Source organism: Lethenteron reissneri, chromosome 54, assembly GCF_015708825.2.
Source record: "Lethenteron reissneri isolate LAM-NWPU_2019-01 chromosome 54, ASM1570882v1, whole genome shotgun sequence".
Lineage (NCBI taxonomy): Eukaryota > Metazoa > Chordata > Hyperoartia > Petromyzontiformes > Petromyzontidae > Lethenteron > Lethenteron reissneri.
In genome coordinates this window covers 1,462,903-1,477,281 of record NC_083832.1, presented here as the reverse complement: position 1 = coordinate 1,477,281, position 14,379 = coordinate 1,462,903, and the positions used below count along the sequence as shown (strand labels likewise).

The 14,379-nt window shown below is 51.9% G+C and overlaps 1 protein-coding gene across 2 annotated transcripts in view; it reads right to left on the bottom strand.

The window, feature by feature from the left end:
• The window catches only part of LOC133356411 (voltage-dependent calcium channel subunit alpha-2/delta-2-like), a 155,717-nt gene that overhangs the window by 26,560 nt on the left and 114,778 nt on the right, over nucleotides 1-14,379 (bottom strand). For both annotated transcript variants that reach the window (XM_061573923.1, XM_061573924.1), the window contains 2 exons: nucleotides 14,100-14,203; nucleotides 2,500-2,571 (listed from right to left, as the gene is read on the bottom strand). In XM_061573923.1, the coding sequence (XP_061429907.1) occupies nucleotides 2,500-2,571; nucleotides 14,100-14,203 (176 nt within the window). The remainder of the gene's footprint in view (nucleotides 1-2,499; nucleotides 2,572-14,099; nucleotides 14,204-14,379) is intronic.

Here is a 14,379-nt window from a genome sequence, read left to right as displayed (position 1 = left end):
AGCGGTGGTGCGGGCAGCGCCGCGCCCGGCCGCCTTTGTCTCCCCCACCCCCCCACCCCCCACCAGTGGTGATGCTTACACGGCGTGCCGAGGACTCATTTGAGGCCCAGTCGAAAGACTGGTTTACGATTAGATGTCTCGTAACTAGGCAGTAGCAGCCCCCTTGAAGCCCAGTAATTATTTATATTGATATCTATTGATATATTGTTCATTAATGTCAAGCCCTACATTTAAAAGGCTTACTAACCCAGCTTAATTACCACTCACTCTAAGTAAGTCTATGGCTCTCTGTGCGAGTCTATGGGTCTCTGTGCGAGTCTATGGGTCTCTGTGCGAGTTTATGGGTCTCTGTGTGAGTCTATGAGTCTCTGTGTGAGTCTATGGATCTCTGTGTGAGTCTATGGGCCTCTGTGTGAGTGTATGGGTCTCTGTGAGTCTATGAGTCTCTGTGTGAGTCTATGGATCTCTGTGTGAGTCTATGGGTCTATGTGTGAGTCTATGGGTCTCTGTGTGAGTCTATGGGCCTCTGTGTGAGTGTATGGGTCTCTGTGAGTCTATGAGTCTCTGTGTGAGTCTATGGGTCTCTGTGTGAGTCTATGGGTCTCTGTGTGAGTCTATGGGTCTCTATGTGAGTCTATGGGTCTCTGTGTGAGTCTATGGGTCTCTGTGTAAATCTATGGGTCTCTGTGTGAGTTTATGGGTCTATTTGTGAGTCTTTGGGTCTCTGTGTGAGTCTATGGGTCTCTATGAGTCTATGGGTCTCTGTGTGAGTCTATGGGTCTCTATGAGTCTATGGGTCTCTGTGTGAGGAGTCTATGGGTCTCTATGAGTCTATGGGTGTCTGTGTGAGTCTATGGGTCTCTGTGTGAGTCTATGGGTCTCTGTGTGAGTTTATGGGTCTCTGTGTGAGTCGTTGGGTCTCTGTGTGAGTCTATGGGTCTCTATGAGTCTATGGGTCTCTATGTGAGTCTATGGGTCTCTATGAGTCTATGGGTCTCTGTGTGAGGAGTCTATGGGTCTCTGTGTGAGTCTATGGGTCTCTGTGTGAGTCTATGAGTCTCTGTGTGAGTCTATGGATCTCTGTGTGAGTCTATGGGTCTCTGTGTGAGTCTATGGGTCTCTGTGTGAGTCTATGGGTCTCTGTGTGAGTTTATGGGTCTCTGTGTGAGTTTATGGGTCTCTGTGTGAGTCTATGAGTCTCTGTGTGAGTCTATGAATCTCTGTGTGAGTCTATGGGTCTCTGTGTGAGTCTATGGGTCTCTGTGTGAGTCTATGGGCCTCTGTGTGAGTGTATGGGTCTCTGTCAGTCTATGGGTCTCTGTGTGAGTCTATGGGTCTCGGTGTGAGTCTATGGGTCTCTGTGTGAGTCTATGGGTCTCTGTGTGAGTCTATGGGTCTCTGTGTGAGTCTATGGGTCTCTGTGAGTCTATGGGTCTCTGTGTGAGTCTATGGGTCTCTGTGTGAGTCTATGGGTCTCTGTGTGAGTCTATGCGTCTATGTGTGAATCTATGGGTCTCTGTGTGAGTCTATGGGTCTCTGTGTGAGTCTATGGGTCTCTATGAGTCTATGGGTCTCTGTGTGAGTCTATGGGTCTCTATGAGTCTATGGGTCTCTGTGTGAGGAGTCTATGGGTCTCTGTGTGAGTCTATGGGTCTCTAGGAGTCTATGGGTCTCTGTGTGAGTTTATGGGTTTCTGTGTGAGTCTTTGGGTCTCTGTGTGAGTCTATGGGTCTCTATGAGTCTATGGGTCTCTGTGTGAGGAGTCTATGGGTCTCTGTGTGAGGAGTCTATGGGTCTCTGTGTGAGTCTATGGGTCTTGGTGTGAGTCTATGGGTCTCTATGAGTCTATGGGTCTCTGTGTGAGTCTATGGGTCTCTATGAGTCTATGGGTCTCTGTGTGAGTCTATTGGTCTTTTTGTGAGTCTATGGGTCTCTGTGTGAGTCTATGGGTCTCTGTGTGAGTCTATGGGTCTCTGTGTGAGTCTATGGGTTTCTGTGTGAGTCTACAGGTTTCTGTGTGAGTCTACGGGTCTCTGTGTGAGTCTATGGGTCTCTGTGTGAGTCTATGGGTCTCTGCGTGAGTCTATGGGTCTCTGTGTGAGTCTACAGGTATCTGTGTGAGTCTATGGGTCTCTGTTTGAGTCTATGGGTCTCTGTGTGAGTCTACAGGTCTCTGTGTGAGTCTATGGGTCTCTGTGTGAGTCTATGGGTCTCTGTGTGAGTCTACAGGTCTCTGTGTGAGTCTATGGGTCTCTGTGTGAGTCGATGGGTCTCTGTGTGAGTCCATGGGTCTCTGTGCGAGTCTATGGGTCTCTGTGTGAGTCTATGGGTCTCTGTGTGAGTCCATGGGTCTCTGTGTGAGTCTGTGGGTCTCTGTGTGAGTCTATGGGTCTGTGTGAGTCTATTGGTATCTATGCGGCTCGGCGTCCCTCTGACAAGGCCGCTGTGAACCGTTGGGGTGGGGGGGTGGATGCCCCCCATGTGCGTGCGTCTGCTCACCTGCGGGCTTCAGGGTGTGCTCGTTGAAGGTGAGCTCGATCGCCCGGCTCGACAGGATGCTGCCCTGCGGAGCTGCAAAACGACGTCGCGGGCATCACGGCCGCACGGCGCCCTCATCGACACCGATCGCTACCGCGGCGCGGAACCACCGTGGTGGAAATGATGAAGATGATGATGATAACAAATAGCATAACGAGGTCCACGCCCGTCCGCTGAACTCACGGTATGTGGACGTTAAAGATTGCGTGACGTTAATGACTCCCCCGTGACGGTAGTGGTGGTGGGGAGCGAGTGAATGAGTGGATAGTGGTTGTGGTGGTGGTGAGTGAGTGGATAGTGGTTGTGGTGAGTGAGTGGATAGTGGTTGTGGTGAGTGAGTGGATAGTGGTTGTGGTGGTGGGGAGTGAGTGGATAGTGGTTGTGATGGTAGCGAGTGAGTGGATAGTGGTTGTGGTGGTGGTGCTGAGTGAGTGGATAGTGGTTGTGTTGGTGGTGAGTGAGTGGATAGTGGTTGTGGTGGTGAGTGAGTGGATAGTGGTTGTGGTGGTGGTGAGTGGATAGTGGTTGTGGTGGGTAGCGAGTGAGTGGATAGTCTTCTTCTTGGTTCTTTCGGTAAAGTCCCGTAGAATTGAAATAATAAAATTATAAAAATAAAACATAATAAAATAATTCTCACGACGTTTCGGCCACAACGCAAGTAGCCGTCCTCAGGTGGAGAACAGGTCTGTCGAGGAGACAGAGTCTGAATGACAAGGCCCAGGCTTGGAGCGACTATTTAAGCTGGGATGGAGGGGCGAAGAGCGCCTTGACAAAATCATTTGCATATCAAGAGGAATTTAGCATATTTATGGGAAATGCAGATATGGGATTAGTACTACTTGTGAAATGTGTAGGAGGTTTGGCGAGGGGTTTAAAGTCATTATGCCTGTGCATTATGCAGGATTAGCAGCATCAAAGGGAGGGGATAGGGGTAGCATTAATAAAGGGAAGGAGTGTTAATAGTATGTAGCTGCAGTAACTAAACCACCACGTAAACAACTAAAGTATAAACTACATAGTATCATCAGTATACTAAATATACACTACAATAAGCTGAGTTACTAACAGTAAGTAATACATTACAATTCTATGTCGCAAAAAATATAATATGCTACCATCTAAACTTTATTCTCTTACATCACACGAGCTACACCGTACTATATACTGCCATAGACAAACCCAACATTAAATTACATACTGTATTGCTATACATTGTAATATTACACTATGTATTATTCTACCCACCCTAATGTATATCACACTGCTGTATATCTATATATATAAAATCGTGAATCTGTCTGTCTGTCTGTGTGTCTGTGTGTCGCCGGACCATACGCACTTTCATTGGACGGCGGTTACCCCTGGCAACGGGTAGCGACGCCTTCGCCGCTTTCATTGGACGGCGGTTGCCCCTGGCAACGAGTAGCGACGCCTTCGCCACGGGGTGGACGCCATTTTTTATTCCCGTTAAAAATAGGCGCACGCATTAACACAAAGTTTCACGTCCTCTTCACTCCCCCCCCCACCACAATGTGTGCAATTACTATTATAGGGTCGGTCGATTATTAAATTATAGCGATTAGACAGTATTATTGTAGCGCTGGGGGGGGGGGGGACCGCACCCGTACCCAGCCTCAAACGGGTGGGAAAATTAGGCGAGGCCGGAGGCTCTGCACGGTGCTAGGCCTCGACACCCACCACGCGACTCTCAGGTAAATTCATCAAAGTTACACGTCCTCTTCACTCCCCCGCCACCCCAATGTGTGCAATTACTATTATAGGCTCGGTAAATCATAAAATTATAGCGATTACACAGTATTATTGTATCGCGGGGGATCGGCGCGCCTCACTAAAACCCTACAACGGATTGGCGCGCCTCACTAAAACCCTACAACGGATCGGCGCGCCTCACTAAAACCCTACAACGGATCGGCGCGCCTCACTAAAACCCTACAACAGATCGGCACGCCTCACACAAACCCTACAACGGATCGGCGCGCCTCACTAAAACCCTACAGCGGATCGGCGCGCCTCACACAAATCCTACAACGGAAGCGTAACGCATTGTAGTGTCGTGGTTAGCGCGCCACGCTACAAACCCGGCGACCCGAGTTCGATTCCCACTGACAGCCACCACCGGTGACGATTATTTGAACCGGACCTGGGCCTCCCCTAGGTCGACTCAGCCTCAAACGAGTAACTGGTGTGGTGTGTGAACATCGTCACTGGGGAGACAAAGGCGGCCGGGCGTGGTGAATCCAAGTTCCCGGGCGAAGCCGGGTAGTAAAGCTAGTTCACTATACAATTACGATACTATATATTACTTTGTACATATACAGCAGTGTGATAGCAGTGTGATATACATTAGGTATACTGTATTACTATATAATTTAATGTTGGGTTTGTCTATGGCAGCATATAGTACGGGTTAGACCCGTGTGACGTAAAGGAAAAAAAAAGTTTAGGTGGAAGCATATTATATTTTTTGCGACATAGAATTGTAATGTATTACTTATTGTTAGTAGCTCAGCTTATTGGAGAGTATATTTAGTATACTGATGATACTATGTAGTTTATACTTTATTTTTTTACGTGGTGTATTAGTTGCTGCAGCTCCATACTATTAACATTCCTTCCCTTTATTAATGCTAACCCTACTCCCTCCCTTTGATGCTAATTCTGCATAATGCACGGGCATAATATGATTTTGAAACCCCCCACCCACCTCCTACGAATTCCACAAGTAGTGACTAATCCCATATCTGCATTTCCCATTAATATGCTAAATTCCTCTTGATGTGCAAATTATTTTGTCAAGGCACTCTTCCCCCTCCAACCTAGCTTAAATATACGCTGCCAAGCCTGGTGGTGTTCATTCAGACGCTGTCTTTCCGACAGACCTGTTCTTCACCTGAGGACGGCTGCTTGCATTGTGGCCGAAACGTCGTGATTAATATTTTATAATGTTTGATTTTTATTATTTTATTATTTCCCTTCTACGTGACTTTACCGAAAGAACCAAGAAGATGAATCCCTGCAGTCACAAAAGCTTTAAATCGAAATTTGAGTGGATAGTGGTTGTGGTGGTGGCGAGTGAGTGGACAGTGGTTGAGGTGGTGGTGAGTGAGTGGATAGTGGTTGTGGTGGTGGCGAGTGAGTGTGTGGATAGTGGTTGTGGTGGTGGTGAGTGAGTGGATAGTGGTTGTGGTGGTGGCGAGTGAGTGGATAGTGTTTGTGGTGGTGGTGAGTAAGTGGATAGTGGTTGTGGTGGTGGCGAGTGAGTGGATAGTGGTTGTGGTGGTGGCGAGTGAGTGGATAGTGGTTGTGGTGGTGGCGAGTGAGTGGTTGTGGTGAGTGAGTGGATAGTGGTTGCGGTGGTGGCGAGGGAGTGGATAGTGGTTGTGGTGGTGGCGAGGGAGTGGATAGTGGTTGTGGTGGTGGTGGCGAGTGAGTGAGTGAGTGAGTGGATAGTGGTTGTGGTGGTGGTGAGTGAGTGAGTGAGTGGATAGTGGTTGTGGTGGCGAGTGAGTGAGTGAGTGGATAGTGGTTGTGGTGGCGAGTGAGTGAGTGGATAGTGGTTGTGGTGGTGGTGAGTGAGTGGATAGTGGTTGTGGTGGTGGCGAAAGAGTGGATAGTGGTTGTGGTGGGGAGTTAGTGTGTGGATAGTGGTTGTGGTGGTGGTGAGTGAGTGGATAGTGGTTGTGGTGGTGGTGAGTGAGTGGATAGTGGTTGTGGTGGTGGTGAGTGAGTGGATAGTGGTTGTGGTGGCGAGTGAATGGATAGTGGTTGTGGTGGTGGTGAGTGAGTGGATAGTTGTTGTGGTGGTGGCGAGTGAGTGGATAGTGGTTGTGGTGGTGAGTGAGTGGATAGTGGTTGTGGTGGGTAGCGAGTGAGTGGATAGTGGTTGTGGTGGTGGCGAGTGAGTGGATAGTTGTTGTGGTGGTGGCGAGTGAGTGAGTGGATAGTGGTTGTGGTGGCGAGTGAGTGGATAGTGGTTGTGGTGGGTAGCGAGTGAGTGGATAGTGGTTGTTGTGGTGGTGGCGAGTGAGTGAGTGGATAGTGGTTGTGGTGGCAAGTGAGAGAGTGGATAGTGGTTGTGGTGGCGAGTGAGTGAGTGGATAGTGGTTGTGGTGGTGGTGAGTGAGTGGATAGTGGTTGTGGTGGTGGTGAGTGAGTGGATAGTGGTTGTGGTGGTGAGTGAGTGGATACTGGTTGTGGTGGTGGTGAGTGAGTGGGTAGTGGTTGTGGTGGTGAGTGAGTGGATAGTGGTTGTGGTGGGTAGCGAGTGAGTGGATAGTGGTTGTGGTGGCGAGTGAGTGGATAGTGGTTGTGGTGGTGGTGAGTGAGTGGATAGTGGTTGTGGTGGTGAGTGAGTGGATAGTGGTTGTGGTGGGTAGCGAGTGAGTGGATAGTGGTTGTGGTGGTGGCGAGTGAGTGGATAGTGGTTGTAGTGGTGGCGAGTGAGTGGATAGTGGTTGTGGTGGTGGTGAGTGAGTGAGTGGATAGTGGTTGTGGTGGTGGCAAGTGAGTGGATAGTGGTTGTGGTGGTGGCGAGTGAGTGGATAGTGGTTGTGGTGGTAAGTAAGTGGATAGTGGTTGTGGTGGTGGTGAGTGAGTGGATAGTGGTTGTGGTGGTGGGGAGTGAGTGAGTGGATAGTGGTTGTGGTGGTGGTGAATGAGTGGATAGTGGTTGTGGTGGTGAGTGAGTGGATAGTGGTTGTGGTGGGTAGCGAGTGAGTGGATAGTGGTTGTGGTGGTGGCGAGTGAGTGGATAGTGGTTGTGGTGGTGGCGAGTGAGTGGATAGTGGTTGTGGTGGTGGTGAGTGAGTGAGTGGATAGTGGTTGTGGTGGTGGCAAGTGAGTGGATAGTGGTTGTGGTGGTGGCGAGTGAGTGGATAGTGGTTGTGGTGGTGGTGAGTAAGTGGATAGTGGTTGTGGTGGTGGTGAGTGAGTGGATAGTGGTTGTGGTGGTGGGGAGTGAGTGAGTGGATAGTGGTTGCGGTGGTGGAGAGTGAGTGGATAGTGGTTGTAGTGGTGGCGAGTGAGTGGATAGTGCTTGTGGTGGTGGCGAGTGAGTGGATAGTGGTTGTGGTGGTGGCGAGTGAGTGGATAGTGGTTGTGGTGGTGGCGAGTGAGTTGATAGTGGTTGTGGTGGTGGCGAGTGAGTGGATAGTGGTTGTGGTGGTGGCGAGTGAGTGGATAGTGGTTGTGGTGGTGGTGAGTAAGTGGATAGTGGTTGTGGTGGTGGTGAGTGAGTGGATAGTGGTTGTGGTGGTGGGGAGTGAGTGGATAGTGGTTGTGGTGGTGGCGAGTGAGTGGATAGTGCTTGTGGTGGTGAGCGAGTGAGTGGATAGTGGTTGTGGTGGTGGGGAGCGAGTGAGTAGATAGTGGTTGTGGTGGTGGCGAGTGAGTGGATAGTGGTGGTGGCGAGTGAGTGGATAGTGGTGGTGGCGAGTGAGTGGTTAGTGGTTGTGGTGGTGGCGAGTGAGTGGATAGTGGTTGTGGTGGTGGCGAGTGAGTGAGTGGATAGTGGTTGTGGTGGTGGCGAGTGAGTGGATAGTGGCGAGTGAGTGGTTAGTGGTTGTGGTGGTGGCGAATGAGTGGATAGTGGTTGTGGTGGTGGCGAGTGAGTGAGTGGATAGTGGTTGTGGTGGTAGCAAGTGAGTGGATAGTGGTTGTGGTGGTGGTGAGTGGATAGTGGTTGTGGTGGTGGTGAGTGAGTGGATAGTGGTTGTGGTGGTGGTGAGTGAGTGGATAGTGGTTGTGGTGGTGGGGAGTGAGTGGATAGTGGTTGTGGTGGTGGCGAGTGAGTGGATAGTGGTTGTGGTGGGGAGTGAGTGAGTGAGTGGATAGTGGTTGTGGTGGTGGTGGTGAGTGGATAGTGGTTGTGGTGGTGGCAAGTGACTGGATAGTGGTTGTGGTGGTGGTGAGTGAGTGGATAGTGGTTGTGGTTGTGGTGAGTGAGTGGATAGTCGTTGTGGTTGTGGTGGCAAGTGAGAGAATGGATAGTGGTTGTGGTGGCGAGTGAGTGAGTGGATAGTGGTTGTGGTGGTGGTGAGTGAGTGGATAGTGGTTGTGGTGGTGGTGAGTGAGTGGATAGTGGTTGTGGTGGTGAGTGAGTGGATACTGGTTGTGGTGGTGGTGAGTGAGTGGGTAGTGGTTGTGGTGGTGAGTGAGTGGATAGTGGTTGTGGTGGGTAGCGAGTGAGTGGATAGTGGTTGTGGTGGCGAGTGAGTGGATAGTGGTTGTGGTGGCGAGTGAGTGAGTGGATAGTGGTTGTGGTGGTGGTGAGTGAGTGGATAGTGGTTGTGGTGGTGGTGAGTGAGTGGATAGTGGTTGTGGTGGTGAGTGAGTGGATACTGGTTGTGGTGGTGGTGAGTGAGTGGGTAGTGGTTGTGGTGGTGAGTGAGTGGATAGTGGTTGTGGTGGTGGGGAGTGAGTGAGTGGATAGTGGTTGTGGTGGGGAGTGAGTGGATAGTGGTTGTGGTGGTGGCGAGTGAGTGGATAGTGCTTGTGGTGGTGAGCGAGTGAGTGGATAGTGGTTGTGGTGGTGGGGAGCGAGTGAGTGCATAGTGGTTGTGGTGGTGGCGAGTGAGTGGATAGTGGTGGTGGCGAGTGAGTGGATAGTGGTGGTGGCGAGTGAGTGGTTAGTGGTTGTGGTGGTGGCGAGTGAGTGGATAGTGGTTGTGGTGGTGGCGAGTGAGTGAGTGGATAGTGGTTGTGGTGGTGGCGAGTGAGTGGATAGTGGCGAGTGAGTGGTTAGTGGTTGTGGTGGTGGCGAATGAGTGGATAGTGGTTGTGGTGGTGGCGAGTGAGTGAGTGGATAGTGGTTGTGGTGGTAGCAAGTGAGTGGATAGTGGTTGTGGTGGTGGTGAGTGGATAGTGCTTGTGGTGGTGGTGAGTGAGTGAGTGGATAGTGGTTGTGGTGGTGGGGAGTGAGTGGATAGTGGTTGTGGTGGTGGCGAGTGAGTGGATAGTGGTTGTGGTGGGGAGTGAGTGAGTGAGTGGATAGTGGTTGTGGTGGTGGTGGTGAGTGGATAGTGGTTGTGGTGGTGGCAAGTGACTGGATAGTGGTTGTGGTGGTGGTGAGTGAGTGGATAGTGGTTGTGGTTGTGGTGAGTGAGTGGATAGTCGTTGTGGTTGTGGTGGCAAGTGAGAGAGTGGATAGTGGTTGTGGTGGCGAGTGAGTGAGTGGATAGTGGTTGTGGTGGTGGTGAGTGAGTGGATAGTGGTTGTGGTGGTGGTGAGTGAGTGGATAGTGGTTGTGGTGGTGAGTGAGTGGATACTGGTTGTGGTGGTGGTGAGTGAGTGGGTAGTGGTTGTGGTGGTGAGTGAGTGGATAGTGGTTGTGGTGGTGGCGAGTGAGTGGATAGTGGCGAGTGAGTGGTTAGTGGTTGTGGTGGTGGCAAATGAGTGGATAGTGGTTGTGGTGGTGGCGAGTGAGTGAGTGGATAGTGGTTGTGGTGGTAGCAAGTGAGTGGATAGTGGTTGTGGTGGTGGTGAGTGGATAGTGCTTGTGGTGGTGGTGAGTGAGTGGATAGTGGTTGTGGTTGTGGTGAGTGAGTGGATAGTCGTTGTGGTTGTGGTGGCAAGTGAGAGAGTGGATAGTGGTTGTGGTGGCGAGTGAGTGAGTGGATAGTGGTTGTGGTGGTGGTGAGTGAGTGGATAGTGGTTGTGGTGGTGGTGAGTGAGTGGATAGTGGTTGTGGTGGTGAGTGAGTGGATACTGGTTGTGGTGGTGGTGAGTGAGTGGGTAGTGGTTGTGGTGGTGAGTGAGTGGATAGTGGTTGTGGTGGGTAGCGAGTGAGTGGATAGTGGTTGTGGTGGCGAGTGAGTGGATAGTGGTTGTGGTGGTGGTGAGTGAGTGAGTGGATAGTGGTTGTGGTGGTGGTGAGTGAGTGGATAGTGGTTGTGGTGGTGAGTGAGTGGATAGTGGTTGTGGTGGGTAGCGAGTGAGTGGATAGTGGTTGTGGTGGTGGCGAGTGAGTGGATAGTGGTTGTAGTGGTGGCGAGTGAGTGGATAGTGGTTGTGGTGGTGGTGAGTGAGTGAGTGGATAGTGGTTGTGGTGGTGGCAAGTGAGTGGATAGTGGTTGTGGTGGTGAGTAAGTGGATAGTGGTTGTGGTGGTGGTGATTGAGTGGATAGTGGTTGTGGTGGTGGGGAGTGAGTGGATAGTGGTTGTGGTGGTGGTGAGTGAGTGGATAGTGGTTGTGGTGGTGAGTGAGTGGATAGTGGTTGTGGTGGGTAGCGAGTGAGTGGATAGTGGTTGTGGTGGTGGCGATGTGAGTGGATAGTGGTTGTGGTGGTGGCGAGTGAGTGGATAGTGGTTGTGGTGGTGGTGAGTGAGTGAGTGGATAGTGGTTGTGGTGGTGGCAAGTGAGTGGATAGTGGTTGTGGTGGTGGCGAGTGAGTGGATAGTGGTTGTGGTGGTGGTGAGTGAGGTAAGTGGATAGGGTTGGTGGTGGTGGTGAGATGAGTGGATAGTGGTTGTGGGGTGGTGGTGAGTGGATAGTGGTTGTGGTGGTGGGGAGTGAGTGGATAGTGGTTGTGGGGGTGGAGAGTGAGGTGGATAGTGGTTGTAGTGGTGGCGAAGTGAGTGGACTCAGTGCTTGTGGTGGTGGCGAGTGAGTGGATAGTGGTGTGGTGGTGGCGAGGGATGTGAGGGATAGTGGGTTGTGGTGGTGGCGGAGTGAGCTTTGATAGTGGTTGTGGTGGTGGCGAGTGAGTGAGATGGGTTTTGGGTGGGCTATTGAGTTTAGTGGTGTGGCGGTGGCGAGTGAGTGGATAGTAGGTGGTGGGGGTGGCTGAGTAAGTGGATAGTGTTTTGTGGTGGTGAGTTGGTGAGTGGATAGTGTTTTGGTGGTGGTGAGTGAGTGGATAGTGGTTGTGGTGGTGGGAGTGAGTGGATAGTGGTTGTGGTGGTGCGAGTGAGTGGATAGTGGTTTGTGGTGGTGGGGAGCGATCGTGAAGTGGGATTAGTGGTTGTGGTGGTGGGAGCGATGTGAGTGGATAGTGGTTGGTTTTGGTGGCGAGTGAGTGGATAGTGGTGGTGGCGAGTGAGTGGATAGTGGTGGTGGCGAGTGAGTGGTTAGTGGTTGTGGTGGTGGCGAGTGAGTGGATAGTGGTTGTGGTGGTGGCGAGTGAGTGAGTGGATAGTGGTTGTGGTGGTGGCGAGTGAGTGGATAGTGGCGAGTGAGTGGTTAGTGGTTGTGGTGGTGGCGAATGAGTGGATAGTGGTTGTGGTGGTGGCGAGTGAGTGAGTGGATAGTGGTTGTGGTGGTAGCAAGTGAGTGGATAGTGGTTGTGGTGGTGGTGAGTGGATAGTGGTTGTGGTGGTGGTGAGTGAGTGGATAGTGGTTGTGGTGGTGGTGAGTGAGTGGATAGTGGTTGTGGTGGTGGGGAGTGAGTGGATAGTGGTTGTGGTGGTGGCGAGTGAGTGGATAGTGGTTGTGGTGGGGAGTGAGTGAGTGAGTGGATAGTGGTTGTGGTGGTGGTGGTGAGTGGATAGTGGTTGTGGTGGTGGCAAGTGACTGGATAGTGGTTGTGGTGGTGGTGAGTGAGTGGATAGTGGTTGTGGTTGTGGTGAGTGAGTGGATAGTCGTTGTGGTTGTGGTGGCAAGTGAGAGAGTGGATAGTGGTTGTGGTGGCGAGTGAGTGAGTGGATAGTGGTTGTGGTGGTGGTGAGTGAGTGGATAGTGGTTGTGGTGGTGGTGAGTGAGTGGATAGTGGTTGTGGTGGTGAGTGAGTGGATACTGGTTGTGGTGGTGGTGAGTGAGTGGATAGTGCTTGTGGTGGTGAGTGAGTGGATAGTGGTTGTGGTGGGTAGCGAGTGAGTGGATAGTGGTTGTGGTGGTGGCGAGTGAGTGGATAGTGGTTGTAGTGGTGGCGAGTGAGTGGATAGTGGTTGTGGTGGTGGTGAGTGAGTGAGTGGATAGTGGTTGTGGTGGTGGCAAGTGAGTGGATAGTGGTTGTGGTGGTGGCGAGTGAGTGGATAGTGGTTGTGGTGGTGGGGAGTGAGTGAGTGGATAGTGGTTGTGGTGGTGGTGAGTGAGTGGATAGTGGTTGTGGTGGTGAGTGAGTGGATAGTGGTTGTGGTGGGTAGCGAGTGAGTGGATAGTGGTTGTGGTGGTGGCGAGTGAGTGGATAGTGGTTGTGGTGGTGGCGAGTGAGTGGATAGTGGTTGTGGTGGTAGTGAGTGAGTGAGTGGATAGTGGTTGTGGTGGTGGCAAGTGAGTGGATAGTGGTTGTGGTGGTGGCGAGTGAGTGGATAGTGGTTGTGGTGGTGGTGAGTAAGTGGATAGTGGTTGTGGTGGTGGTGAGTGAGTGGATAGTGGTTGTGGTGGTGGAGAGTGAGTGGATAGTGGTTGTAGTGGTGGCGAGTGAGTGGATAGTGCTTGTGGTGGTGGCGAGTGAGTGGATAGTGGTTGTGGTGGTGGCGAGTGAGTGGATAGTGGTTGTGGTGGTGGCGAGTGAGTTGATAGTGGTTGTGGTGGTGGCGAGTGAGTGGATAGTGGTTGTGGTGGTGGCGAGTGAGTGGATAGTGGTTGTGGTGGTGGTGAGTAAGTGGATAGTGGTTGTGGTGGTGGTGAGTGAGTGGATAGTGGTTGTGGTGGTGGGGAGTGAGTGGATAGTGGTTGTGGTGGTGGCGAGTGAGTGGATAGTGCTTGTGGTGGTGAGCGAGTGAGTGGATAGTGGTTGTGGTGGTGGGGAGCGAGTGAGTGGATAGTGGTTGTGGTGGTGGCGAGTGAGTGGATAGTGGTGGTGGCGAGTGAGTGGATAGTGGTGGTGGCGAGTGAGTGGTTAGTGGTTGTGGTGGTGGCGAGTGAGTGGATAGTGGTTGTGGTGGTGGCGAGTGAGTGAGTGGATAGTGGTTGTGGTGGTGGCGAGTGAGTGGATAGTGGCGAGTGAGTGGTTAGTGGTTGTGGTGGTGGCGAATGAGTGGATAGTGGTTGTGGTGGTGGCGAGTGAGTGAGTGGATAGTGGTTGTGGTGGTAGCAAGTGAGTGGATAGTGGTTGTGGTGGTGGTGAGTGGATAGTGGTTGTGGTGGTGGTGAGTGAGTGGATAGTGGTTGTGGTGGTGGTGAGTGAGTGGATAGTGGTTGTGGTGGTGGGGAGTGAGTGGATAGTGGTTGTGGTGGTGGCGAGTGAGTGGATAGTGGTTGTGGTGGGGAGTGAGTGAGTGAGTGGATAGTGGTTGTGGTGGTGGTGGTGAGTGGATAGTGGTTGTGGTGGTGGCAAGTGACTGGATAGTGGTTGTGGTGGTGGTGAGTGAGTGGATAGTGGTTGTGGTTGTGGTGAGTGAGTGGATAGTCGTTGTGGTGGTGGTGAGTGAGTGGATAGTGGTTGTGGTGGTGGTGGTGAGTGAGTGAGTGAGTGGATAGTGGTTGTGGTGGTGAGCGAGTGAGTGGATAGTGGTTGTGGTGGTGGCGAGTGAGTGGATAGTGTTTGTGGTGGTGGCGAGTGAGTGGATAGTGGTTGTGGTGGTGGCGAGTGAGTGGATAGTGATTGTGGTGGTGGCGAGTGAGTGAATAGCGGCTGTGGCAATGGCTGTGGCGGCCATACATTTGAGCGTGGGTGCCCGGTAGACGAAGCCCGCATTGTCGAGGCTACGCTTGTAGTAGCTGGCGTTGTATGGCTCCGGCTCCTCCAGCCAGTCGCTGGCCAGGCTGCGTGGGGGTGGGGGAGGGCCCAGGGGGTGGCACGGAAACAGCCGTCAAGTCTCCGAACACAAGAGGCCGGGATGAGTCTCACGGCGCGAGTGACCTGGAGTCACCAGGATGACAAAATCTGAACAAATAAAAATACAAGTACGGCGATAGTGCAAATAGAACTCAGAGTAGAG